Raw genomic sequence first — 23,624 nt, forward strand, 5'->3', positions numbered from 1 at the left:
ATAGAATGTAGAACATAACCAAAGAAGTAAGAAAATGGCAGCGAACGAAAGGGAGGCAGAACCTGGAACCACGTTTGAACCACTTTTTCGTAATCTTATGGCAGATGATCCTGAACCAGAGGCTACAGAGATAGAAAGTCTTTGTGTAAATTGTGGTAAAAATGTAAGAGAAATAGATACATTTTTATAAAATTAAAGATATACGATATTTCGTTGTTGACTACTTGTTTCGTCTACGTTTAGGGCATTACAAGACTTCTCTTGACAAAAATACCGCATTACAAAGACGTCGTAGTAATATCCTTTGATTGTGAGAATTGTGGTTATCAAAATAATGAAATTCAAAGCGGAAGTAAAATATCTGAAAAGGGTATTAAAATTACCTTGGAAGTTAGCTCGCCAAGAGACTTGAATCGTCAAGTAGTAAAGTCAGATTATACCAGTGTTCATTTGCCTCAAATAGATTTTGAGATTCCTGCAAGATCTCAAAAAGGAGAAATTACTACAATTGAAGGTATAATAGATCGTAGCATCGAAGGATTGGAACAAGACCAACCAAGACGCAGAGAAGAATATCCAGAAACCGCAGAGGAGATAGATAAATTTTTAGCAAAATTACGAGATCTTAAAATACCTAGCAAACCATTTACAATAATTTTTAAAGATGTCTCTGGAAACTGCTACGTTGAAAATCCAAAAGCACCGCTTAAAGATCCTGGATGTAAAATTACTTACTTTAACAGATCAGAAGAAGAAAATCGTTTATTAGGAATATATAATGAAAACAATGAAGCTCTTTTGACACCTATACAAGATGGAGAACATACTCTTGAAGATATTGAGGGCGAAGTTCTATCTTTTCCTACAAATTGTCCAGATTGTAACAGTCCTTGCGAGACTAACATGAAATTGACAAGTATCCTTTTCGCTGAGATCAACTGTTAATCGGCTAATCATTCTATTTCTTTTTGAAGCTTTTCATTTGTTACAATTAAAAATCATAATATATCAGGATGTTACTTTTTCTTAAGTTTTAACGTAGATATACCACATTTTAAAGAGGTTGTGATTATGGCAACATTATGCGAAACGTGCGGTCATAGAACTAACGAAGTTAAAAGTAGTGGAGGAGTAGAATCACATGGAGTAAAAATAGAGGTAACAATTACGGGAAAAGAAGATTTCACCAGGGATGTATTGAAGTCTGAAACATGCTATATGGAGATACCAGAACTTGAATTGGAAGTTGGCCCAGCAGCTTTGGGAGGCAGATTCTCTACCGTAGAAGGCATTATTGCAGCGACTAAAGAACAATTATCATCATCTACAACTTTCACGGGTGATAGTACAGATGTTGAAAATGTTAACAGAATACAAGCATTTATATCGCAATTAACAGAAATTCTTGAAGGGAATAAAACAATAACTTTAATATTGGATGATCCAGCTGGAAATAGTTACATTCAAACACTTTCAGACGATGGGCCAGATGATAAATTAAAAATCACAAAATACGAAAGAAACTATGAGCAAAATGAAGAACTTGGACTCAATGACATGAAAGTAGAAAATTATTAATAATGCAGTAATTTCTCTGAAAGAACGCAAACGTAATATCAGTAAAGTACAAAGAAAGAAGGATACGTATTATACTGAATTATAAGTAATAAGAATACAATATTGTAATACATTTTTATCATGGGGATAGCATACAACATGTAAATACATGTTTTATATTTTGTTCTTTGATCAATTTTATTTCTTCCAATGTAATGCATCTTAAACATCGTCAGTAGCATGCCTAAAAAAATATTTGAGTTTCATTCCTTTTTCTATCTATTAAAATAACCTCTAACACATACACTATCGGAATTGAATCAAGTTTCTTCAAATTCGGAAGTCTCTTTATAACCTGCATACGCCATGCCTCGGTATCCATGGTTTCGCATAAGGGATTATTTATAAATAATAGATCTTCTAAATTAGGAAGTTCTTGAAAATGACTGAATTCTACCCAATCTCGTATCAAATTATTGCCAATATAAAGAACTTTGAGCGCCTTAAGCACGTTCACACCTTTGGTTTTTTCTATCAAATTATATGATATCCACAATTCTTCTAAATGATCTCCTACCGCCTCTAATCCAGAAAAACTTTTAATATAATTACGAGCCATGCATAAAATTCGTAAATTCTTTAAAGAATTAATGCCACTGATTCTCTCTATCATGTTGGTGGATAATGATAATTTTCTAGAAACGTAGAAATTATTGTTATTTATTACTTTGACTTTACATCAGTAAGGAAGTATATGATACTTCAATAACTAACACTACATTGGCCAAAACAGCTAAATTGTTATCCATTTTTTCAATTGGTGGCCATTGGAACGATAAAATGACTTCTTTCGCTTCGGCAGCATTCATTCCCGTTTTTTCTTCCCATCTTTGAATCGCATCTTTACAAGTCGTAGCTTTGAGAGTCTAAAATTTCAAATTCGTAAATTTCGCAATTTAAACGATCGCCACTAGAGATTATATTTATGTATTAAATTATACTTTCGCAGGCTCCATAATCGATTCTTATTTTGTTTCTATTTCAATAAAATTAAATTATTTTTATGTAATTATCTCGAAATAATAATCCTCACAATGTTCATTATATTCAAATAATATTTCAGATGTTTGAACAATCGATTGCACGCCGATGCATCTTTTGTTATCTATTTTTCTACCACTTGTCGAATATCGATTTAATATCTTCTCGTTCTATGCGTATTTAACGAAATCTATTTGTCAATAAACAATGAATCGAAAATAAATTTCCCGCTCGTGAGGAGAATCTAATTTTAACGATTATTCAGTCAAGTACACAGCGATATTTTGATTCTAAAGATAATTTGTATCCAATGAAAATGGCAGACCAATAGAAACATACTTATATAAATGTAGCTATTTTGATTGGAGAATCATGAACCAATAGGAACTTCGTAAAATGATTCGTCCATGACATATAAATATAAATTCCTTTCTTTCCCATATAAATAGTATCACAGATGGGCTAGTCGAGGAAAAAAATATGTATATAAATTTATGAGATATAGGAAAAGAAAAAGGAAGAGAGAGAAAAGGCAGTATCGGTGGCGCGATCGGTCTTGCGTAGAGAAGAATGAGAGATGGCGATGGCGGCGAACGTAGAACGACCAATAGGGAGGGCCAATGGCCGGCGCATACAGGGATGCCGTGCTCGTGCGTCGTCGGCTCGTCCGCCACCAGAGACCGACGTGCCGATACGCGCGCTCTCGTGGGCGTACTCGTGTTCGCGTTCCTCTCGATCCTCACGCGTTCCCGTTCTCGTAAAGATCTTTAAAAAATGCCGAACCTGCTAAGGAAGGAGAAGGTGCGTCTGTCACGGTAGTTCTCTCGTGTCGCGCGGTGGTGTCTTTAGAACGTTGCCACCAAAGTTTTTCTTCACACGCGATCGGTCTGTCTACGGATCAGTCTGTCTCTATTCATCCCCTCTCTATCTATCTTTTGCTGTGTGTGTCTCTCTTTCTCTCTCTCTCTCTTTCTTTCTCTTTCTCTCTCTCTCTCTCTTTTTCTCGGAGCTGCGCGACGCGAATGGTGTTTCTCCACGGCAGAGAGAAAGAGCGAAGAAGGAAGGAGCAAAAGAAAGAAGGGAGCTAGCGTGTGTGCGCGCGCGAGAGAGAGAGAGAGAGAGAGAGAGATTGCACCGGGGGAACAACCCCGGCGGCCTTAGCTACTCAAGGGTGTAGTAGCATGGTGAAGACCGCCGTCTTGCTCGTTTCTTGACCCGACCGTTCGTATACGTCGCAAAATCGGCTCTTCAACTATCTGTCCGTTGCGAAAAAAAAGGTTCGCTCCGCTCTAGTAAGAGTCCCCGACTCGTACGGAATCCATCGTCGGCCTATTAAAGCGGTCGTGTGAGTTTCGACTACTCTCTCGCGTGTCTCGGGCCCCGTCGCACACGATACAATAATGGTATTTTTTGCCTTTTTCTTTGCTACCGTGCTCTGGATATATACACACAGAGGCATATACACACGCACACACACCAGCCGTGTTCTCGCGAGTGCCAATTCATCCCTCTCTCGAAGGGACGAGTCGAACGCACGCGCGAACACGCGCACGCTGCTACACCAACCAGATCTGCCACGCTTTTACTACTTCTGTTCCAGGAAACGTCGTCGAAGACCAGCAAGGACAAGGGAAAGAACGGCAACAAGGATGTCGAGGCCGGCGACGAGGTGAGGTTATATCTCGTTTCTCTACGCTCTTTCCCCCTCCCTTCTGTCGCCTTCTCCTCCTCCACCACCTTCTTCGTCGTCCTCCCATCTCTCTACCGCGACACGTACTTAAATACCATCCCTCCCGCGCGCACTGCTCCTGTCATTTATCACACAGTAGATTGTCAGTGTCAGGATCGCTGTTTTCTGTCTCTTTCCCCTCACCTCCTCTCTCTCTCTCTCTCTCTCTCTCTCTCTCTCTCTCTCTCTCTCTCTCTCGCTCGCTCTGCGTAGAGACCGATTCTTCGGGTATTTGCTGCGCAATTTTCTCTATCTATCTCTCTCTCTCTCTCTCTCTACGAACACAATCATTCCCGAGTACGTTTAGATCCCTCGCTTCCTGCTTGCTGTTTCTCTAATTAGTCTCTTTAGCGAGACTCGAGCATCGAGCAAATATCGATTCGAAAGCATTCGACATTTTTATTATACGATAAAGGAAAAATTGTATCATTTATATGCTTGACCATGACTATTATACCCATCTCTTTTCAACGTGGAATTCTTTTAATTCGATGCTCGTAAACCGTTCTATCGTTTGTTGTGTGGATATAGAATATTACTACACACTACTACTACATTATGACATACTACTCACACTACTACTGCACTACACTACACTATTACATACTACTACATACTACTCCACTACGTTATACATTGTTCTGTTCGCTCGTCGAACCTTAAAATTAATCGAGCAACGGAACATTCTGCAATTTCGTTCTTGCATTCCTACGAGACCATGATGATGTTTTCCCGTGTATAGTCATGAGTCCGGCCTGTCACGATACGCAGTAAAACACAAAACGTTCGTGGTAAACGGAATTGGGATTCTTTTCGATGAAGGATAAAGAAAACGTTTGATTTCGCGCCCTCATTTTATCGCTACGTTATCGACATTTATTAACCTCTTATGTTCTACGTTATCGCGTTATCCCATTTTCTCAATCTTGCATGTCCTTTACGGCGATTGGTCAATTGCACGGACCAATAACATTTCTGGATTATCTTTAGTTTACTTTAGTTTATTCGAGTCGAGTGAAAACTTAAAGAAATGTTTTTGGCTCGAATGATATAACATCTTTAAAAAATATATTCTATGCTTATGAAATATTGTGTCGATGTGTAATATCATTGGGAATGGAACCAAGACGTAACATGAAACGCGCTACGGTATTCGTTTACCATTTCGCATTCTTATGGGAACAGCACGACGGTTTGTTGGTTCGTTTCCAGGCTTCGGAGCTTTGATCGTATACCGGACTGCTGCCACGAAGCGTGATTAAAATTCGTTTATACCTTTATCGATGTCCGCAGTGTTTCTATGCAGCTGATCGATTTCGATATCTTTTTCAAATCACTATATAAAAGTATATTTTTTGATCAACGAGATAAGGGATATCACTCGTGTTTGTATGTGGTAATTTAATATGTTATTTTATAGAATTTTTACTTTTCAAGATCGAATAACGATGAATATTTTTCAATGAAACGAAACGAGTTACTTCCTCCGTTCTTTTATTTACTTAGTTACCTTGATGATATCCAATTTTGGAATATTTAAGAAATTGATTCTAAACATAGAAAACTGACGCAATATACTAATGTAAATGTAAATATCGTTCTTTTTGAAATATAAGGAAACCAACCTTTACGTTTTACGTCACTAATTTGGATGTTTTATAAGCAATTTCCCTTATCGTACGTAATACATACATACATACATGCGTCATCTCGTATTCGCGTAAACATTTTTTGCAAAGCTTATTCGTCGTGTCTGGAGCATCGAAAAGGTTAAAGTCGGCGCCACGCGCGCCAACGTTGGAATTCCGACGTAGAAAGAACACGAACAGAATGTCGCCGGCGTTTGCTTCGAGTCGTTGGAAATACGTTGGTCTCTCGTTACTCGTTCATCTTTTTCCTCCTCTTTCTCTCTCTCTCCCTCCTCTCCCTCTCGCTTTTCTTACATAAATACATATATATATATATATATATATATATATATATATATATATATATATACGAACACGCATGTTATGACACACGAAAACAAAAATTATGATGACGAAGTGGTGTGATGGTGATACTCTAGCGAATAATTACATCGATCGATTTACATCTGATGTAATGTTGCGATTCTTACGAAATTAACTCGATTGATACATGGTTTTTACGATTGGCCGATAAATAGATCAAAGAGTACCAAAATTTTTTTAAGTACATTTTTATTTCGACTTATTTATACGACTGAGATTGATTTATTGACAATTATTGGTTATCCTTTCACTTTACCGTTCGATTCAACATTAAATTTGTTGTTAGATTTCATGAGCAATAGCATTCTCTTCGTATTTTATTTTACCTCTTTTTTTTTTTATTTATTACTTTCATGAATAGTCATTTTGAACTCGGTAGTACTAGAAAAAAAAATGGCAACACTTTCTTTTTCTTTTCTTTCATTATTCTTCTTTTCTTTTTTCTACCGAAGTAATAGAAAATTTCCATAAGAGAGTGCAACGTTGCGTTATTAAAAAAAAAAAAAAAAACGAAGGAGAAGACACGAGGATTTATAGTAATACTATCATTAATAAGTTCGTACGTGTATACAATGTTTTATATCGTACCGTGATAAAGCTTCATTCATTAAGATGAATCGGGGAGAACTAACTTGCTTCTATAATAATTTTTAAACTTTTTGTTAAAACATTTTTTAAGAAGATTTAAATGTTTAGATTAAAATTTTGTAAAGTTTTAATGTCGTGGCTTGGCAATTGAAATTCTAGATGAATTTAACAAACAAATAAAAATGAACTTTTAAATTTATTACAAAAACTATTTTTTCTTAGAAGTGTACAATATGAAATATCGCACGTCACGTATATTTTTCCTTCGTTCTTTTCATTTCGCTTAAATTCAACGTCGGAAAAGTAAAGGTTTACACGTTCCACGTCTAGCTTTTATTGGACAATTCGATGACAGCTAGAACGAGATTGCACAACGATCATAAATGCACGTCCGCGAACGTCGTTCACACACACACATATACACGTATACACGTCGTAACGCACCAGAGCAAATACGTGTGATCGAAGACGATTAATTCGGTTGCGTTGAATTGTTATTTTGTAGAGTGGCTACGGTCGGTGAGTTAGTTGAGAGAGTTACGTATGAGTGAGTTACATATATCTGTTCCGCCATTTTCAAGACAGGTGGCACTGCGATCGTTCGAATTCGTACGACGATCGTGATCAATTTCGAACAGAGTTTCCTTTTATTTTTCAAACATTTCAAAGATTTCAAGTTCATGAAAAAGTTAATGAAAGTAACGAATGGAGCTTAACCAAAGGAAAACACGTCAAACCATCATCGTCGTAAATTTTGAGAAAGAACTTGGCACTCGATCTTATTTTATTTAAACTCGGCCTGATCTTTTGGCGACGTTTTTAAGCATTGGACGAGATGTTCTTTGTTTTCCGAGTTTTTATATATATACGTGAGTATGTGGCATGTGTATATATTGTGTGTTGTCTGTATCTATCTATATATATATATAAACGAGACGGTAGACGTTTCACGTAATTTACTCTGATAGGTTTTTTATTTATATCTTGATGTGAACGGTCGTTAATCTGTTAAGTGCCAAGAGTGATTTTTTACAATTTTTATCGTCGAATTTTCGTTCACCTCTCCTTGTCATTGTCGTCATAGACGACTCGTTGGCAGCGTCATAACATTGCGCCCGATTTATTTTTATGCCGCCGAGAAGTGTCTTATTATTGGCGATCGCGAGCACGATAGATCTTATGTCGTGAAAATGAACTGCGATGCAACTCGATGCTGTCGATCGCATTCCTTCATCTGTGGGCAGCCGCGTAGTGGCTGTGGTACAGTGGTTCAGATACGTGTAGTCGAAAAAAAAACATAATATATCTAAAAAGGACGAGTAATTATAAATTAAAATTGTTAAAAAAAAAAAAAAAAAAAAAAAAAAGAAAGAAAAAGAAGCAAAATTTCATTTAAAATTGACTGTTATAAGCTCACGGTTCGTAATATATTATATTTCGTTAATGTCCATTATACGATTGATCCTATTTCGAGATATTAAAACAACTGAATTATAATAACTTTTCAATGTTTCTAAAAAACAAGATATTAGGTTTATCGATAAAAGCTTCAATCCTCTGAATGAGTTTTTAACTTTCAAGAATAAATGATTTTATCAGAGAAGAAGAAATTGTTAATATTAATGGAAATTAGATTGTGAATGAAATATAAATTTTTTTTTTTCTTTTTTTCTTTCTTCGATTGAAGAAATAAATAGAATTTCTTAGTAGTAGAGACATAATGTATTTTGTAATATTTGAAAAAGAAGTGATCGCAATGATTTTCGAACATCGACAATCTCTCGATCTCTCGATTTCTCTTTTCACGAGCATCGATCTTTATCGTTGTCGATAATGTGTACGTAAGGAACGACTGTAATGGCTGTATACTTTGGAGGGGAGAATAGAGGAGCCAAAACGAGGTTAGACGACACGAGACTGCTTCTTGAGGAAAGTCATCAGTAATAAAGTTGGGATGGCACTTGTCGTATGAACGATCGGTGTGCTTCTCGATCGATCGTCAGATCGATCGCGATATTATTTATCGTCGAGTGATTTTCATGTTATTGGAAAAATAAAATAAATCGCGTTAAGGAGCTTTACCCGGCGTACACGTGGAAAATTGTGTCGAGTAGGAATACGCGTTCGTTTAAACCTATTTATAGTGCGTTATCTGATTCCGTTCTATGTGTTTCTCTAGGTGAACCGAGTGAATTAATAAAATAGTGTACGTGCGTGTGTAAACATGAGCGTTTGGTTTCTTAAGTTTGTACGTGACCTTACGATCTTTTTGTAGATTTATTATCGACTTCTCAATCATTTATTTTACTTTTAATTTTGTTACGTCACTTTTCATTCATTAATCTAATTACAAAGTTTTTAATCATTAGAGAGCGCGTTAAAACTTGCTATCATCGACATTTTAAACTGCATTTTAAAAATTCCCGCCTTTTCTTAATGTTTCATTCGCTTGACTTATGTAAGGTGGTGTTGGGACATCGATTTATTCGAATGTTTTTTCTTTTCTCTCTATTTTTTTTTCTTTTTTTTTTTTCAATTCACTGATCACGAATTATGATCGCTTGATTAATCGGAAAATAGTCGAGATTAAGTTAATTGATCGATCAAATTGATCGTTAATTCGATCGATTAGGTACTGAACGTTATATACGTATTTATATTACTTCGTTTGATACTGTGATATATGACTAACTTCTTTCGTTTTCTTTTTAACTTTTCTTTTTATGCGACGGCCTTAGTTCGTCGACAGAACTTGACAATATTATCGATAATTTACAAATTGCCGCTAATCGTTACCCCCACCATCGACGTTCGTTATTCTAGAACTTATTCTTGTATATTTTGCTGTAAAGAAACAATGACGACTGCATTAGAATTTTTTTTTTATTTTGCATAGATGGAAAATTTTCGTTATAATTTTTTTTTCTTTGAAAGTAGAAATGTTTGATACGTTTTTGTTACAAAATTAATTGTACAGTCTCACTGTTTGTACGTAAAAATTTAATCGAATCGGTTACGATATCAATGGTTTGTCGGTATATTAAACAAGATAATCAAATTTCGATCGTTTATATTGATTTTCACACAGAAGCTGCAAATGAATTGTTGGTATAGCCTGTTATCTTTTCTAATAATCACTATTATTACTGCATCTGTCCAAGTTTACAACGATAGTTCATTGAACTCGTCTGGATAACCATAACATAGTACCAATAAGAAATATATGATTTCATTTAGAAAAAAAAAAAAAAGAAAAGTAAAAAAGACGTAAATGGTTTTAAAAAGTGATCTTTTCGATTTTATATATCGATATTAAATATATTATATAATATCGTAGCAATCAATTAGGAACCATTGATTACTATAAAATTGTTATGTAATAGCATATTATATATAATAGAATGCCAATTAATATTATAACAATTAATATATTCATATTAATTAACCGTTCAATTATTATATAAATATTCAATGAATTATTATAAACATTAGAAGCACCTGAAATATTTATAATGATTAATATATGACACGCGCGATCTGACAAAGCAATCTGTTCAATTTCTAATCTCGAACGAAATCATACTTTGCCATTGTTACATTTGCGTTGCACGGATCGGCTTTTACTATTCACTCGACTCAATAAACATCATAGGAAATAGGTTTACACGTAAGCGAACATCTATGACGTTTGATCGCAAATCAGAATGAAAAAGAAAAAAAAAAGAGAGAAAAAAAAAGGTGGATAGACAGTTGGCTGCAACGATAGCCCTGGACCGAAAGTCTATCTCAAATAGAAATGACGAGAAAAGACGAGAAACGACGAGAAACGACGAGAAACGACGAGAAACGACGTATGTAACTCGCTTCCCCATCGCGCGTGGGTTCAGGGTTGAGGCCGGCCGAAGATGACCTTGAACGATCGTCGATAGTACTTCGGCATACCAAGAGAGCCGACCGTTTGCCAAAAGCTTTCTCATCTTCTTCTTTGACTCTCTTTTTCTCTCTCTTTTTCTCTTTCACTAGTTCAATCACTAACTCAGACTCATCTACATCTTTTTAAAAAATGTTATTATTAATTTTTTTTTTTTTTACAATTTTATTATAAAATTTTTCTTTACTTATTAGTTCTTTGATATTGTATCTCATTAATCGTTTATTTTTGGAATTTTTTTTCATAATAATACTGTTATTTGTTTTATGCGATGACTTCATTTATTTTTATTAAATAGATTTTACTCGATTATATATATATATATATATATATATATATATATATATATAATGTATATGTATATGATAATAGGATAAGTCAGGGAGTGATGGCCCACTTTTTTTTAAAGCTTTGATAGATAAGTAAATTTAATCGATATCCAAAGCAGAAAAATATATTTGTAAAAGTAGATACAAGAGAAATTATAATATCAGAATAAAATTAAAAAATAATCTTGGATTGAAAAAAGAAAAAAGAAAAAAAAAAAGAAATTATTTCCCATGCATAAGTCTATCTCACTCAGACTGTCCGAATGAGATGACCCGTGATTCAGTATGTCATGACCACGATAAAAAATTTTTTGAATATAACAGGAAGGAAAATTATTTATTTCGCTCGCATAAAACTTCTTTACAAAGATTACATAAATCCAAAAATGTTGAACATTCTTCGTTAAAACACTTATCATATCTCACATATCGAATTCAGTCGTCTTGTTTCAATGTATAACTTGTTTCAATGTATACCTGCTCTCCATACCCGACTCATTTTTAGCTTCTTCTGAAATTTATTATCTTCTTCCTGAAAATTTTTTTTTCAGATTCATGGACTACAAAATTTGAAAAATTTTCATCCTAAGATAAATCTTCCACAATCTTTTTACGTTTGAGTTTATCTGAATTTTTAGCATGTTTTGTTACTTTCGCTATTTGAAACCTTTCCTACGGTTTCTAATTTGTTGAATTACACTTGATAACTTATTGCAGATTGAATTAATTTTATTTAGCATTATGTCTGGTGCGTCTGTCACGGGAATCTTTTTATTAATTATTTGCGAAGAACCAGATGAGGCGGGTTCCGGTATTCTCTTATTTTTTTCAGTTATACGAGGCACATGTTGTTTCGATTGTTGTTCTTTATTTAAAAAAAAACGCATAATAGATTTTCGTTGTTAAAAATGATTAAAAGAAAGAATGAAAATCTTGGTGTTAATTGTTTTATAAAAGATTTTTTTAATAACTTAAAAAGAGTCTTTTGTTTTTTAATAATTATCAGTCCTATTACTAAAAATATTTGGAAAATTGGATTATATTTATAAAATATGAAATCGAGCCATCTCATCCGGATATGTAATAAATATAAAAAATGTTATATATGTATATAACAATGTAACATAATATTGTTTCATTTATAAAACAAAATAACATATGTATATATCGAGAAAAATAATTTTTTCCAAACTCGATTATATCCATTGATTTTAAATTATACCATTTTGCACGGCTCTGTTAAATAGAACGAATAGATTAGAAGTTTAGTATTAGGTTGAAAGATTCGCTACGCAATATTCGCTTGTCTCCGCTCGTTAAGCCGGTTCTTCTTATCCTTGTAATACAGGTTAATAAATAACGTGAAACATAAACCAATAATTATTTATCAATTGATTCTCTCGCGTACTTGTTTTATATAATTGTGAGTAGACTAAAAAAGATCAAACTTTTTCAACGTTGCTATTTCTCAATCATATCATCTATCGTAACTCAATTCAATTTTTTTGCACTTCGCTTCGATCATGATAACGATCGATAAGTCTGATAAACGATATTCCAAAAGTTATCTAACAATATATACGCGTTAGTAAGCACGTAACAAAACCTGCTACCTATTAACACTTTTCGAAACTTATCTGTATAAAGCTTAGGCATTAAAGATGGTTCGTTTAAAAATGAAACACAATGATTTTAAGAAATATTATTTGATCTTAGAAAGAAGAAACGAATAAATAAATAAATAATTCCTAAAAATGGATTCTTCGAAAAACATTTTTTCACATATCTTTTTACGAGATATTATCATTATTACTAAGAGCTCTTAATTTTTATTTACTTGTATAGAAATTATTGGAACAGGATCAAGAGAAATTCTCTTCGTTTCTTATCTTCTCTTTTCACAAAAGTATCTATAATTTTTTATAAGCGAAAAGGTCCTCGTAAGGCTTTAAAATGATCCTATATCCTTTAATAAATAAGATTATCCAAAAGAATGACGAATTTATTTAGTGATTTCTGGTAAAAACAAAAACAAAGATTTCCATAGAAAACGATTAAAGTGTGTGCACGGTGATTGAAAATTTCGTGTATTCCTAAAGGAAGTAATTCATCTTGGAGGAGCGGAAATATGAGTGTCATGGTGGACGATAGTACGTGACCATTTCTTCTCGCAGGGCATGCAACGTTTCGATAACGAAGAGACACGATGATGATCCTCGTTCGATGATTTTTTACTACAGCGGCATCCTGGAATAAAGTCTATCTTTCCCTTAATCGTGTAAAATGCAAGCGTTTAGCAGACTCGCCTCTGGAAATGTGTTCAAGAAGAAGGCAGGTTTCGTATTGAGAATGTTTCTGTACGTACAAATCGGCGTTATCGGTTTAATATCTAGCTCTTTCGTATTTCTTTTTTTTCGAGTGTTCTTTTTATTTTTACTTTTATTTTTATTTATTTATTTCTTTTTTTTTTTCGTCATTAATTCGTAACGTCATTTGTTATTGATTTCACTTATATCCTACATCAAGATTGTACGACTTTTAAATAATGGACTCTCTCTAGGGTCATGTCAAAACAAAGCCAAAACAGCCATTTGGAATTTTATCTCGCGTGTGAGCACGCAACACCCCTTAACGAGCAGCACGACAGGCATGTCAGGCCGCAAACAATTCGCCCACGTGGCTTCTATTTTAAGCGTCATACTATATGCTATATTTATCTTCACTGCTGCAACCTCTTAAAACACCGGTAACGACCGTGGAAGAGTAATTAGAGACCGGACGAAAAAATGAATAAGCGAGGATATGCACAAAGCCTTTTTTCCTCTTTCTCTCTCTCTCTCTCTCTCTCTCTCTCTCTGTCTCTGTCTCTGTCTCTTTCTTTGTTTCCTTCTTTTCCTTTTCGCGATAAGACGAAAGAATTGTGTCGTATGTAGTTTTACATTGTAATTACATTAGTGTTCGCGGGTATTTCGGTGCCTGTTCGCGATTCAACGAGTCGAATAAATTGTCAAGTCAAGTTTTGATCGAGTCGTAATGTATTAACATGATAACACTTTGCAATATTCATCTCATTCATTTATTCATCTTCGTTACTTAATAATTAAACGTTTATTATTTTGATTTGGATCTCTTACTAACTTTCTTCTTAGGAATCTTTTAATCAGCATCTCTTAAAAACTCAGCAATATTTCAAGCTTTAGTAACATTGACAATAATTGTATTGTTTTATTAAGTTATTCTTATTTGAGATTCATTCGTAATAAGGATCTTCACGTAATCTATCAGTAAATAGAAACTTTGCGTAGATATTTTTACGTGAAGCTTCTGCAACGAGAGAAATGCGATATTCTTCGTCGAGAAGATTGTATTTACTTAACAAGAGAAGGATGGTAAAGTTGGACTTGCGATTCCGCCAAATATCTTGGCTATTTGTGCGAATCAAAATCACACGTCTCTCGTTACGATGTTGTACGGTTTATTATATGCCTGTGTTTCTTGTTCAAAAATATTTCCTTCGCCAATTTTCACTTACCTATCAATTTTTCAATACGATCTATTTAACAAAATAATATTATCAGTACGATTACGCGACGATCTTATAATGATTTTCTTTCTTATCATCGACTCCTTTTATTTCGCAGACGAACAAAGTGTCAGGAGGTCCTCCACATGGCAATGCCTCACCTCCACCGACACTCATCAACAAAGTCAAGTATCAACCTGGTGGGCCTGTAATCAAAAAGGATAAAAGACAAAGCAGCTCGAGATTCAACATATCAAAGAACCGAGAACTTCAGAAGCTACCGCTCTTGGCAGGTTTGTTTTACTTTCCGTTTGATTAGAGTATCGATTATTATCTCCTATCGTACGTCCTTTATACTCTTATACGTCGCTTTTCTTGCTCGTTTTATTTTAGTATTTTGTGCCCCTCGATAATTCTTGACGAGTAAAAAAGAAAACTTGTTCTTTCTTACAATTAAATCTGATCTATAATTAAAGTCTTTATTTAATCGACAGTGCATCGAACGACTAGGCACTTTTTTTTAACGACACATTATAAACAGCTCTGAGAAAAGCGGAAAAAGTGTGCAATGGAAATAGCGACGTTGTAAGAACGTCACATTTAGTTATAATAGGGTATATCGGACGCCCACACACACATACACAGTGTCGGATTATTCGATATTGGATTTTTTTTTATCCAACGTACATGTAACGAGTGTCTCGTGTCATTTTTCTGCGAGATCACCTGCCCTAACTAACATTCATCCTACTTTTATTCCACCATCTTGGCGATGTGAGAAAGTTTCGCGAGAGATTTAGTTATCATTAAGCGAAAAAGCAAGTTAGATTCCACTTTTCAATTGTTACTCTCTTATTGTGTTAAGACTTTTCCACTTGAGTCTATACTTTGGATAAGAAGAGTCTTGTTTTAACCATTTGCATTGTGTTGGAAGTAAACGTTAGAATGACCCTTATCGATCCTCTTCGGTTGGAACGGATGGTACCTGACGTTCCACTTTTACGGATAGATAGACAATAAGCTTTCACGTTAATTAAAGTTACTTTGTCGGAAAGCTACGTTCTCGGTTAAACGATGGAAGAAGCGTTCTTCAAAGGGAAGCCAGTATTTCCTTTTGTCATCTTTGAGTATCACCGACGTCGCCAACGCGTGCAACAATTTCTCTTTCTCTTTCTACTTCTCAATTTAACTTTATTCATTATTCATAATACTGTATACTACTTCATTACAAATTCATTGACTATCGAATCGATTGTTTTTCATCGCTAGAAAAATTTCTAATCGCGATTGGAGAGAGATTAGAATTAGTAGAACGATATAAAATACGAATTTGTAATTTAAAAATAATTATTATACGCATCGTTGATCGACCATCGTATGGAAAAAGCAACGCGTTTCATTTCTTTCATATTTATAATTAAATAAAAATCTTTATTGAAATATTGAAAATTCCAGAAATTTGATAATATCAAAATTATGCAAACATTATTAAATATTGAACAATATTACATTAACGACTCTTATATAATTTTATATAATACTTTAATAATTACATAAGTTGTAATACATATGCAAACACTCGAGTGTACTCGTGATCGCATCAACAACAAACGTTAAGATCAAAATCTATTAATAAATAATACGTCGATTTAAAAACAAGACAAAATTAAAAGGCTGTTGAATCAAATGTTTATCGATCGATGCTAAGTATTTTTCTACTGCAAATGGCGACTACTCAATTGGTAACTAGAGACGACGCGATATCGAGGATTGGTGTTGGTTTCGAAAATGAGCCGGAACTTTATAAATCAGCCCGCACATGATGCAAACTGCACAAAACGTGTATCGCTTACATTACTATCACGGCTTTCTCTTTTTTAATATTTTATGCGAAGTACATATAAAACACAAAAGAGCGTTGATTCTAAAGTTCTATCTGATAGTTTCTAGTATGAAAACTGGACCGTCAAAACTATTATATAAAAAGTTGTATGAACGAGGAACAATGCTTGCACGTATAAACAAAAAACTCATTAGTAGAACGATATATTACAGAAAGAATATCAGACATTGTTTGTTACATTTATACATTTTCAAAAAATTCCCGCGCTCGATTCGATACATGTATCGATGTATCGACGTATCGCCATAGCAATTATACATCTGCTTGCTTCTATTTATCAAAAATCCAAATTTTCTACGAGTATAAAGGAACGTTTACATAACGGGGGGGAAAAAAAAAAAACAACATCAGACAAATAAAAAATATCGCTTATACTCTCGTAAATTTCGTGATCACGCTATTTAACCTCTAGAAATGGCTGATCTCATATCTGTTAATTAAAAGAGAGAAAAAAAATAGAGAAAGAAAAATGCAAAAGTCCGTAGAGATTTAATGATAAAAAGGAAAGTTACGAGACGACACGATAAGACACGACACCATACGACACGACACCATACGACACGCGTAACGCTATTAGTATCGTAAAGTATTGTGCGTTACTTTCTCGTGAAAGGAAGGAGGATAGAAAATCGGTGTTCCCGCCCTTTCTCAATACAGTACACATACGTACAATGCATAGTATGCGTGTACACGTACGTATGTACGTGTGTAGGTAGGACGCGCTATGCGCGTGCATGTGTTGCTAGCGTTTCGTGCGCCGGTCAATCGGGGTTGCTTGGCTCGCTCGCGACGAGTAGGAGCAGCGCTCTTCTACGTCACAGTCTATCGATTCTATTTTATACATACGTAGGTGCTCTCTCTTTCTCCCTCTCTTATTCGCCGGGCCGTCGCGCAAGCGCTTCTCACTTCGATTCACACACCGTTTCTCGTTTCTCTTAACGTAAACACACAGTCCTCTCTATCCTATTTCTCACCTTACCTCAACGTTTTTCCGCTCTCTTGATCATTGTCGGTCATCATCGTAGATTTTATATATACGTATATTCAGAAATAGATTATATACGCGCATATATACACATATATGTATATATCTCACTTTCCCCTCCTCGTCACTTTTCATTTTGCTCTACAATATTTATACATCTTTTTTTTCTTCCACTCCTCTCCCCTCCTCTCGTCTCACTTCACTTTTTACTTTACGTTTGCTACGAGAGAGCCCTAGACCGTCGACCTTTCTTCGAGTCGAGGGATACAATCACCTTTTGACCCGGCTACCGAGATCCGAAAGTACCCGCGAAATACGATTTTACCTATCGGGTCATCGCCAAGAAATTTATATACTGTGACAGTTCGGAAACAGTGCGAAGTAGGATTCGACGGCTCGATCGATTCTTTAACTCTTCTCTCGTACGAAGCAACAGATTGTTGCGTATGCTTGCGAAACGCGAGAGTTGGACGGTACGAGAGATGATGTGTGTGTTTCTTTAGATCTATCGAGAAAAGGGTTAATTAGAATGAGATAGTGAGCGAGGTAGTAAGTGAGAAAAGGTGCTATAGGATACAGCAAGAGTTCTTCAAAAGTAGTAAGGGATTAGACGTACGTAATTACGATGGTTCATGTCGGAGGTATAGGTCCTGCCGTTGGAGTCATAGGTTTACCAAAGAGTCCTAGTTTTCATCAAGGTTTAGCTTTTGCCACCGTATTACCTCAGGAACAGCACAAGTTTTATCCCGCCTCGTTTGCCTTGCATTATCAACCTTTGGAACCTCTATTAATCGGTAAAAATGTGAGAGAGCGAATCGTATTTACCATGTATTAAATGAATTTCTCTTTCTTTTGTTTCAGAGACGCAACAAGGCAATGAAAGGGAAGAACTTTTCATACAGAAGTTACGTCAGTGCTGCGTACTCTTTGACTTTGAGTCTGATCCATTGTCAGACTTAAAATGGAAGGAGGTAAAGCGTACGGCGCTTCATGAAATGGTCGAATTTGTTACCAAAAATAAAAATGTTATTACCGAAGCAATCTATCCAGAAGCAGTGAATATGGTACGTTAAATATATAATACTACGAAATTGTAATGAATTTATATCAATTGTTATATCCTTTGGGTTTTGATTGCTAAATCTTGGATTTTTTTCCTTTACAGTTTGCTGTGAATTTGTTTCGAACACTTCCACCATCTTCGAATCCAAACGGTGCTGAATTTGATCCGGAAGAAGATGAACCTACTTTGGAAGCGGCATGGCCTCATTTGCAATTAGTATATGAGTTCTTTCTAAGATTGTTGGAATCTCAAGATTTCCAACCATCTATTGCACGACGTTATATAGATCAAAAGTTTGTCTTACAATTATTAGAATTATTTGATTCTGAAGATCCTCGGGAAAGAGATTTCCTTAAAACAACTCTTCATAGAATCTATGGAAAGTTTCTCGGTTTAAGAGCATATATCAGGAAACAAATAAATAATGTTTTTTATCGATTTATATATGAAACTGAACACCATAATGGTATCGCCGAACTTCTTGAAATTTTAGGAAGGTAATATCACAAATTCTTAAATCTTTTTAATTTGAGCCGAATGAAATGTATCCGATGAGCTAAATAATGACATACGTTCATTGATCTTATTTATTCCAGCATTATAAACGGTTTCGCTTTACCATTGAAAGAGGAACATAAAGTTTTTCTTTTAAAAGTGCTATTACCTTTGCACAAAGCTAAATCGTTATCAGTTTATCATCCACAATTAGCATATTGCGTCGTTCAATTTTTGGAAAAGGATCCATCTTTGACAGAACCCGTAATTAGAAATTTATTGAAATTTTGGCCAAAAACACATTCTCCCAAGGAAGTCATGTTTCTTAACGAATTGGAAGAAATTTTAGATGTAATAGAACCAGCTGAATTTCGAAAAGTACTGGACCCGTTGTTTAGACAATTAGCAAAATGCGTTTCGTCTCCACATTTTCAAGTACGTTCTTTATTCTACAGCTTTGCATCAAATACATTTGATTGAAACCTTACATGTATCATTTTATACCCTTTGTTTTAGGTTGCTGAGAGAGCCCTTTATTATTGGAACAATGAATACATAATGTCATTGATATCAGAAAACTATTCTGTGATTTTACCGATCATGTATCCAGCTTTCTACAGAAATTCGCGAAATCATTGGAATAAAACGATTCACGGCTTAATTTATAATGCATTGAAGCTATTCATGGAGATGAATCAAAAAGTATTTGATCAGTGTACTAATCAGTACCATCAGGTATATTTATAGTAAGAAACAAATATAAAACATTTACATTAATCACGTATATTTATATGTAATTGAGTATTTAACGCATATAGGATCGTCAAAGAGAACGTAAGCTTATGAAAGATAGAGATGAAGCGTGGATGCGCGTAGAAGCGTTAGCAATGAGACATCCACATTATAATATGGCAATTACTACTAAAAGTACACCGAACATTCCATACAGTTTGACGCAACATTTAGATAGTCCTCCACCCGATGAAGATGGTGACACGGATCAAACTCCGCTTACTTTAGAAAAGATCGAAGCTAAGGCAAACGAGGTACGATAATATTTAAAATACAGTTAATAATGAAATTTTTAATAATAATACAATGAGAATCTAATAAATGTTTAATATGACGCAGGCGAAAAAAATAACAAATGTGAATACAATGAAACCACTTCTACGAAGGAAGAGCGATATACCACAAGACTCCTACACAATACGGGCATTGTCTGATCACAAGCGAGCTGACGAATACCTTGTAACACCGCCCGATCCGAATAATTGCTAGTCCTTACCCTATTCTCTTCCGATGTATCCCCTATTTTGTTGTAGTAAAATCACAAGTTAGCTCTTTTCGGGAGATGGAAAAACGGCGATAACATAACCTTGGCAGTTAAGTCTGCCTTAGAGAGCCTTATTGTGCGGAATCAATAACACTTAACGTATATTAGAATTTTGTTTGCTCGTGTTAGAGAAAATATTTTCCTCTTGTTACTCCCTTAGATTATGAGAATGTGAAGATTCGCATGAGAGTAATAATGTCCATTTGATGCATGTAGATCACTTATTTCCTTTCTCGATACAGACCGTGCTAATTTAAGAAGTTGTTAAAAAGGACAAAAAAAAGATATTAAAAATGTGTATTGTTCGAGGTAAAAATGCGGTAAACGAAGGGCTCTAAATTCATTAGTCATGAAATATTTAGCACAAAGGCATTTAAAATGCTAGTTTATGCTCTATATATATATATAGTATGCTCTATATATATATATATACACACAAACACCACATACATACACATACACATACACACAAAAGATATATATAGTATCATTGGTATAAATGACATTATTAATGCTGTGGTTTTCATGAACTTGGTATATTCTAGGAAAGATTTTATACAAACGAGGATACGGAAGACGGAAGGAGCAGTATCATCGATAACGTTTTACTCGGTGTTATCATTAAATTATGCTAAGCGAAGCGAGCTTGTTGTGTTAATAACTAAGATAAATGAAGTTTTACGTTTACGTGTACATGGTGTAAAATAATTTATATTCTCGCTTTAACACTTCCGGCTCGTATTAGAGCAGAGAAAAACGCCAGACATTATTACCTTAGGGTGTATACGACAGTGCTATTTTAGGATATCGATCACTATAAATCCGAATACTTCTACGTGTATTACTACTATTACTATTAATACTATTACTACTATTCTATTACCGCTAATATTACTATCATTACTACTACTATTACTATTACGATTACGACTACTTTTGTATCTGTTGTGCCTAGATGCCTGTGGAATAAATTCACAGAAAAGCGCCTCTGCTAAGAATGATTGTTGTAAGAAACATTATAAGAGCCATGCGGCGAGTTACATTTGCTTTTTGCTAATATCATTAATCGATAATCAGAAAATTTTCGGATATAGCTTGTGTAATATCGCGTTTGTAAACTCGTCGCACTTATGATTGTTAGATAAGAAAAAAAAAAAAAAAAAAATAAGAAGAAACAAAAAGTGCAGAGGTTATTACGGCTAAAAGAATAATAAAATCTAGCGAGAAAGAAATAGAAAGAGCAGGAACGAAGGGGAAAGAGAAAGAGAGAAAAAAAAATTATAAAATAAGATACATTTAGAACTTCGCGCTGCTGGCAGGCTGTTACGTTTAATATTATCGATAAATACGTTGTTGAACATATATAAGCGCTCGCGCTGAAATATTAGGAAGTTGATGCTAAAAAAAAAAAAGAAAAAAACAAAAAACAAAAAATGCTGTAAGTTCATTGTTTCACTATTATTTTTTTTTCGAAGGAATGGCCACTTTGTCTAATGTTTATCGATGATACAATAATTATTACTATTATTACTATTATTATTAATATTATTAATATTATTATTATTATTATTATTATTATTATTATTATCACTATTATTAAAACTTATTGTTATGTTATTTTTAGTATAAATGATAAGACGTAGCATGGTGTTAGTGCCCATATTGACGCCACCCGGCATGCCTAAAGAATTTATTTGTTTTTTTAATAATTACGTGGTCTCAGTGTGGACATACATATATACATACATACATACATACATACATACATACATACATATATATATATATATAATTAAAAAGAAACTGTTGAAAGTATTTCATCTATATGTTGTGTGTCAAATCGACACATTCAATATCTCATTATACCGAAGAGAACATCGAAGAATATCATTATACGATAGCGAATACGAATGTATACGTTATCTAAAAACTGATATCATTTACGTAGATAATTAGAAAATTTTATGAAAATACACACATGAGCGCTGCCGGACGTTTCTCATCTAATAGAATACATCAATGTGTTGCACCATACCGCGGGATTTTTTTCATACGTATCGAGTAATAATTATTACTAAAAGAGATTTGTTTGCCTCGACAAATAATCCTTTTCTTTGTAAATTATTTCGAGACATTTCAAGTTCTCACTATGCCTTATATGTATTATATTTGTGTAAGAACAGAGTTAATTAAAGTCTGTAGTTCATACGTTTGTAAATATCATGTAAATAATATAATTATGTTGGAATGCAGTCTACTGAGTTCCAAAGATAATAACGTAAAGGTTTTAGTTTAAATTTCGAATGCAATATAATTTTATTTTTTTCTTTATACAGTGGTCATATTCGAGGAGAAGAATTATCTAACGCAAATATAGAAACAGTTACGTACTGAAATATTATACTTTCTATAATGGTTTAAAAGTAATTATATATTCATGATTCGTGTAATTTATTTTACAAAACTACAAAGCAAACGAGGATAACGTGAACATAATAACATTATGTTTATGATATGTTTAAGAGCTTTAAAAAAAGTGTACGTATGCAGCAAATGCTCTTGCGATGCATTGCATGAAATGCATGTAGTACTATGATCTGCCACTAATTTCATAATTAAAATACGGATACAATATTACGTGCTATTTGTCCCGTAATGTGGAGAAATATAAAGCAACTGTGACACCAAGTAATTTTATTAAGGATGTTTCGATTTAAACAGAAATAGCCCGTGAAATGACTTTGTTACGTTACTAATATCAAATTACTACTAATTATAAAACTTCATTAAACCGCAAGCGCTTAAAAAAAAAAAAAAAAGCGGTTCTTAACTGAATATTCTGCAAATAGCTCTCTGACTACATCAGTATTCCGTTATCAAGTTCTTGTTAAATATAATTTAATCATTTGGTTTTATTTCCTACGTATCTTCCCACAATTTGTTGAAAACATAATTTTATAGTAAATAAAGAAATAAAAAATATTATAGAAAATAATGTTGTGATAAACGATCCTTCATTTACACGAAACGTGTAAATTTTAATATATCATAATGTTTTTTAATGCTGTTATCTTAATCTTTAAAATTTCTTTCTTTAAACTTCCAAGTTTTATATCTGAGCATCCTTTTGAA

At 34.0% G+C, this 23,624-nt stretch overlaps 3 protein-coding genes across 18 annotated transcripts; 2 read left to right on the plus strand and 1 right to left on the minus strand.

Moving 5' to 3' along the window:
- Positions 1 to 27: 27 nt before the first annotated feature.
- LOC122630104 (zinc finger protein ZPR1) lies at positions 28 to 1,749 on the plus strand. Its single transcript, XM_043814203.1, has 3 exons — positions 28 to 163; positions 244 to 916; positions 1,043 to 1,749. Exons 1-3 carry the CDS (start codon positions 35 to 37, stop codon positions 1,576 to 1,578), a joined length of 1,338 nt encoding a protein of 445 aa, XP_043670138.1. The 5' UTR covers positions 28 to 34; the 3' UTR covers positions 1,579 to 1,749.
- Positions 1,728 to 7,669, minus strand: LOC122630108 (dynein axonemal light chain 1-like). 11 transcript variants are annotated; one of them, XM_043814213.1, is made up of 4 exons: positions 5,953 to 6,024; positions 5,489 to 5,663; positions 2,332 to 2,483; positions 1,728 to 2,252 (listed from the first exon to the last, which is right to left on the minus strand). In XM_043814213.1, the coding sequence occupies exons 2-4, from the start codon at positions 5,489 to 5,491 to the stop codon at positions 1,802 to 1,804; spliced, it is 606 nt and encodes a 201-aa protein (XP_043670148.1). In that variant the 5' UTR covers positions 5,492 to 5,663; positions 5,953 to 6,024; the 3' UTR covers positions 1,728 to 1,801. The 11 variants fall into 11 exon arrangements, with proteins under 11 accessions (XP_043670148.1, XP_043670157.1, XP_043670149.1 ...); XM_043814222.1 differs by lacking the exons at positions 5,489 to 5,663; positions 5,953 to 6,024 and adding an exon at positions 2,559 to 2,930 and having other exon boundaries at positions 1,728 to 1,801; positions 1,913 to 2,252; XM_043814214.1 differs by lacking the exons at positions 5,489 to 5,663; positions 5,953 to 6,024 and adding an exon at positions 2,559 to 2,930 and having other exon boundaries at positions 1,728 to 1,801; positions 1,863 to 2,252.
- LOC122630098 (serine/threonine-protein phosphatase 2A 56 kDa regulatory subunit gamma isoform-like) lies at positions 3,233 to 21,185 on the plus strand. 6 transcript variants are annotated; one of them, XM_043814192.1, is made up of 9 exons: positions 3,233 to 3,399; positions 4,199 to 4,267; positions 14,829 to 15,003; positions 18,460 to 18,662; positions 18,764 to 19,158; positions 19,258 to 19,591; positions 19,673 to 19,891; positions 19,975 to 20,202; positions 20,288 to 21,185. In XM_043814192.1, the coding sequence occupies exons 1-9, from the start codon at positions 3,373 to 3,375 to the stop codon at positions 20,435 to 20,437; spliced, it is 1,800 nt and encodes a 599-aa protein (XP_043670127.1). In that variant the 5' UTR covers positions 3,233 to 3,372; the 3' UTR covers positions 20,438 to 21,185. The 6 variants fall into 6 exon arrangements, with proteins under 6 accessions (XP_043670127.1, XP_043670128.1, XP_043670129.1 ...); XM_043814193.1 differs by having other exon boundaries at positions 3,286 to 4,001; XM_043814194.1 differs by lacking the exon at positions 3,233 to 3,399 and adding an exon at positions 13,287 to 13,518.
- Positions 21,186 to 23,624: the final 2,439 nt, after the last annotated feature.

Source organism: Vespula pensylvanica, chromosome 6, assembly GCF_014466175.1.
Source record: "Vespula pensylvanica isolate Volc-1 chromosome 6, ASM1446617v1, whole genome shotgun sequence".
Taxonomy (NCBI): domain Eukaryota; kingdom Metazoa; phylum Arthropoda; class Insecta; order Hymenoptera; family Vespidae; genus Vespula; species Vespula pensylvanica.

Excerpts from the sequence above, each read along its gene's own strand:
- LOC122630104 (XM_043814203.1), top strand. The coding sequence starts at position 35 with ATGGCAGCGAACGAAAGGGAGGCAGAACCTGGAACCACGTTTGAACCA. Across the intron at positions 164-243 it reads GTGTAAATTGTGGTAAAAAT|GGCATTACAAGACTTCTCTT; the intron begins GTAAGAGAAATA and ends GTCTACGTTTAG. Across the intron at positions 917-1,042 it reads GACTAACATGAAATTGACAA|ATATACCACATTTTAAAGAG; the intron begins GTATCCTTTTCG and ends GTTTTAACGTAG.
- LOC122630108 (XM_043814211.1), bottom strand. Across the intron at positions 2,253-2,331 it reads GCTGTTTTGGCCAATGTAGT|AAAATTATCATTATCCACCA; the intron begins GTTAGTTATTGA and ends CTACGTTTCTAG.
- LOC122630098 (XM_043814192.1), top strand. The coding sequence starts at position 3,373 with ATGCCGAACCTGCTAAGGAAGGAGAAG. Across the intron at positions 19,159-19,257 it reads CTTCTTGAAATTTTAGGAAG|CATTATAAACGGTTTCGCTT; the intron begins GTAATATCACAA and ends TATTTATTCCAG. Across the intron at positions 19,892-19,974 it reads GTACTAATCAGTACCATCAG|GATCGTCAAAGAGAACGTAA; the intron begins GTATATTTATAG and ends TAACGCATATAG.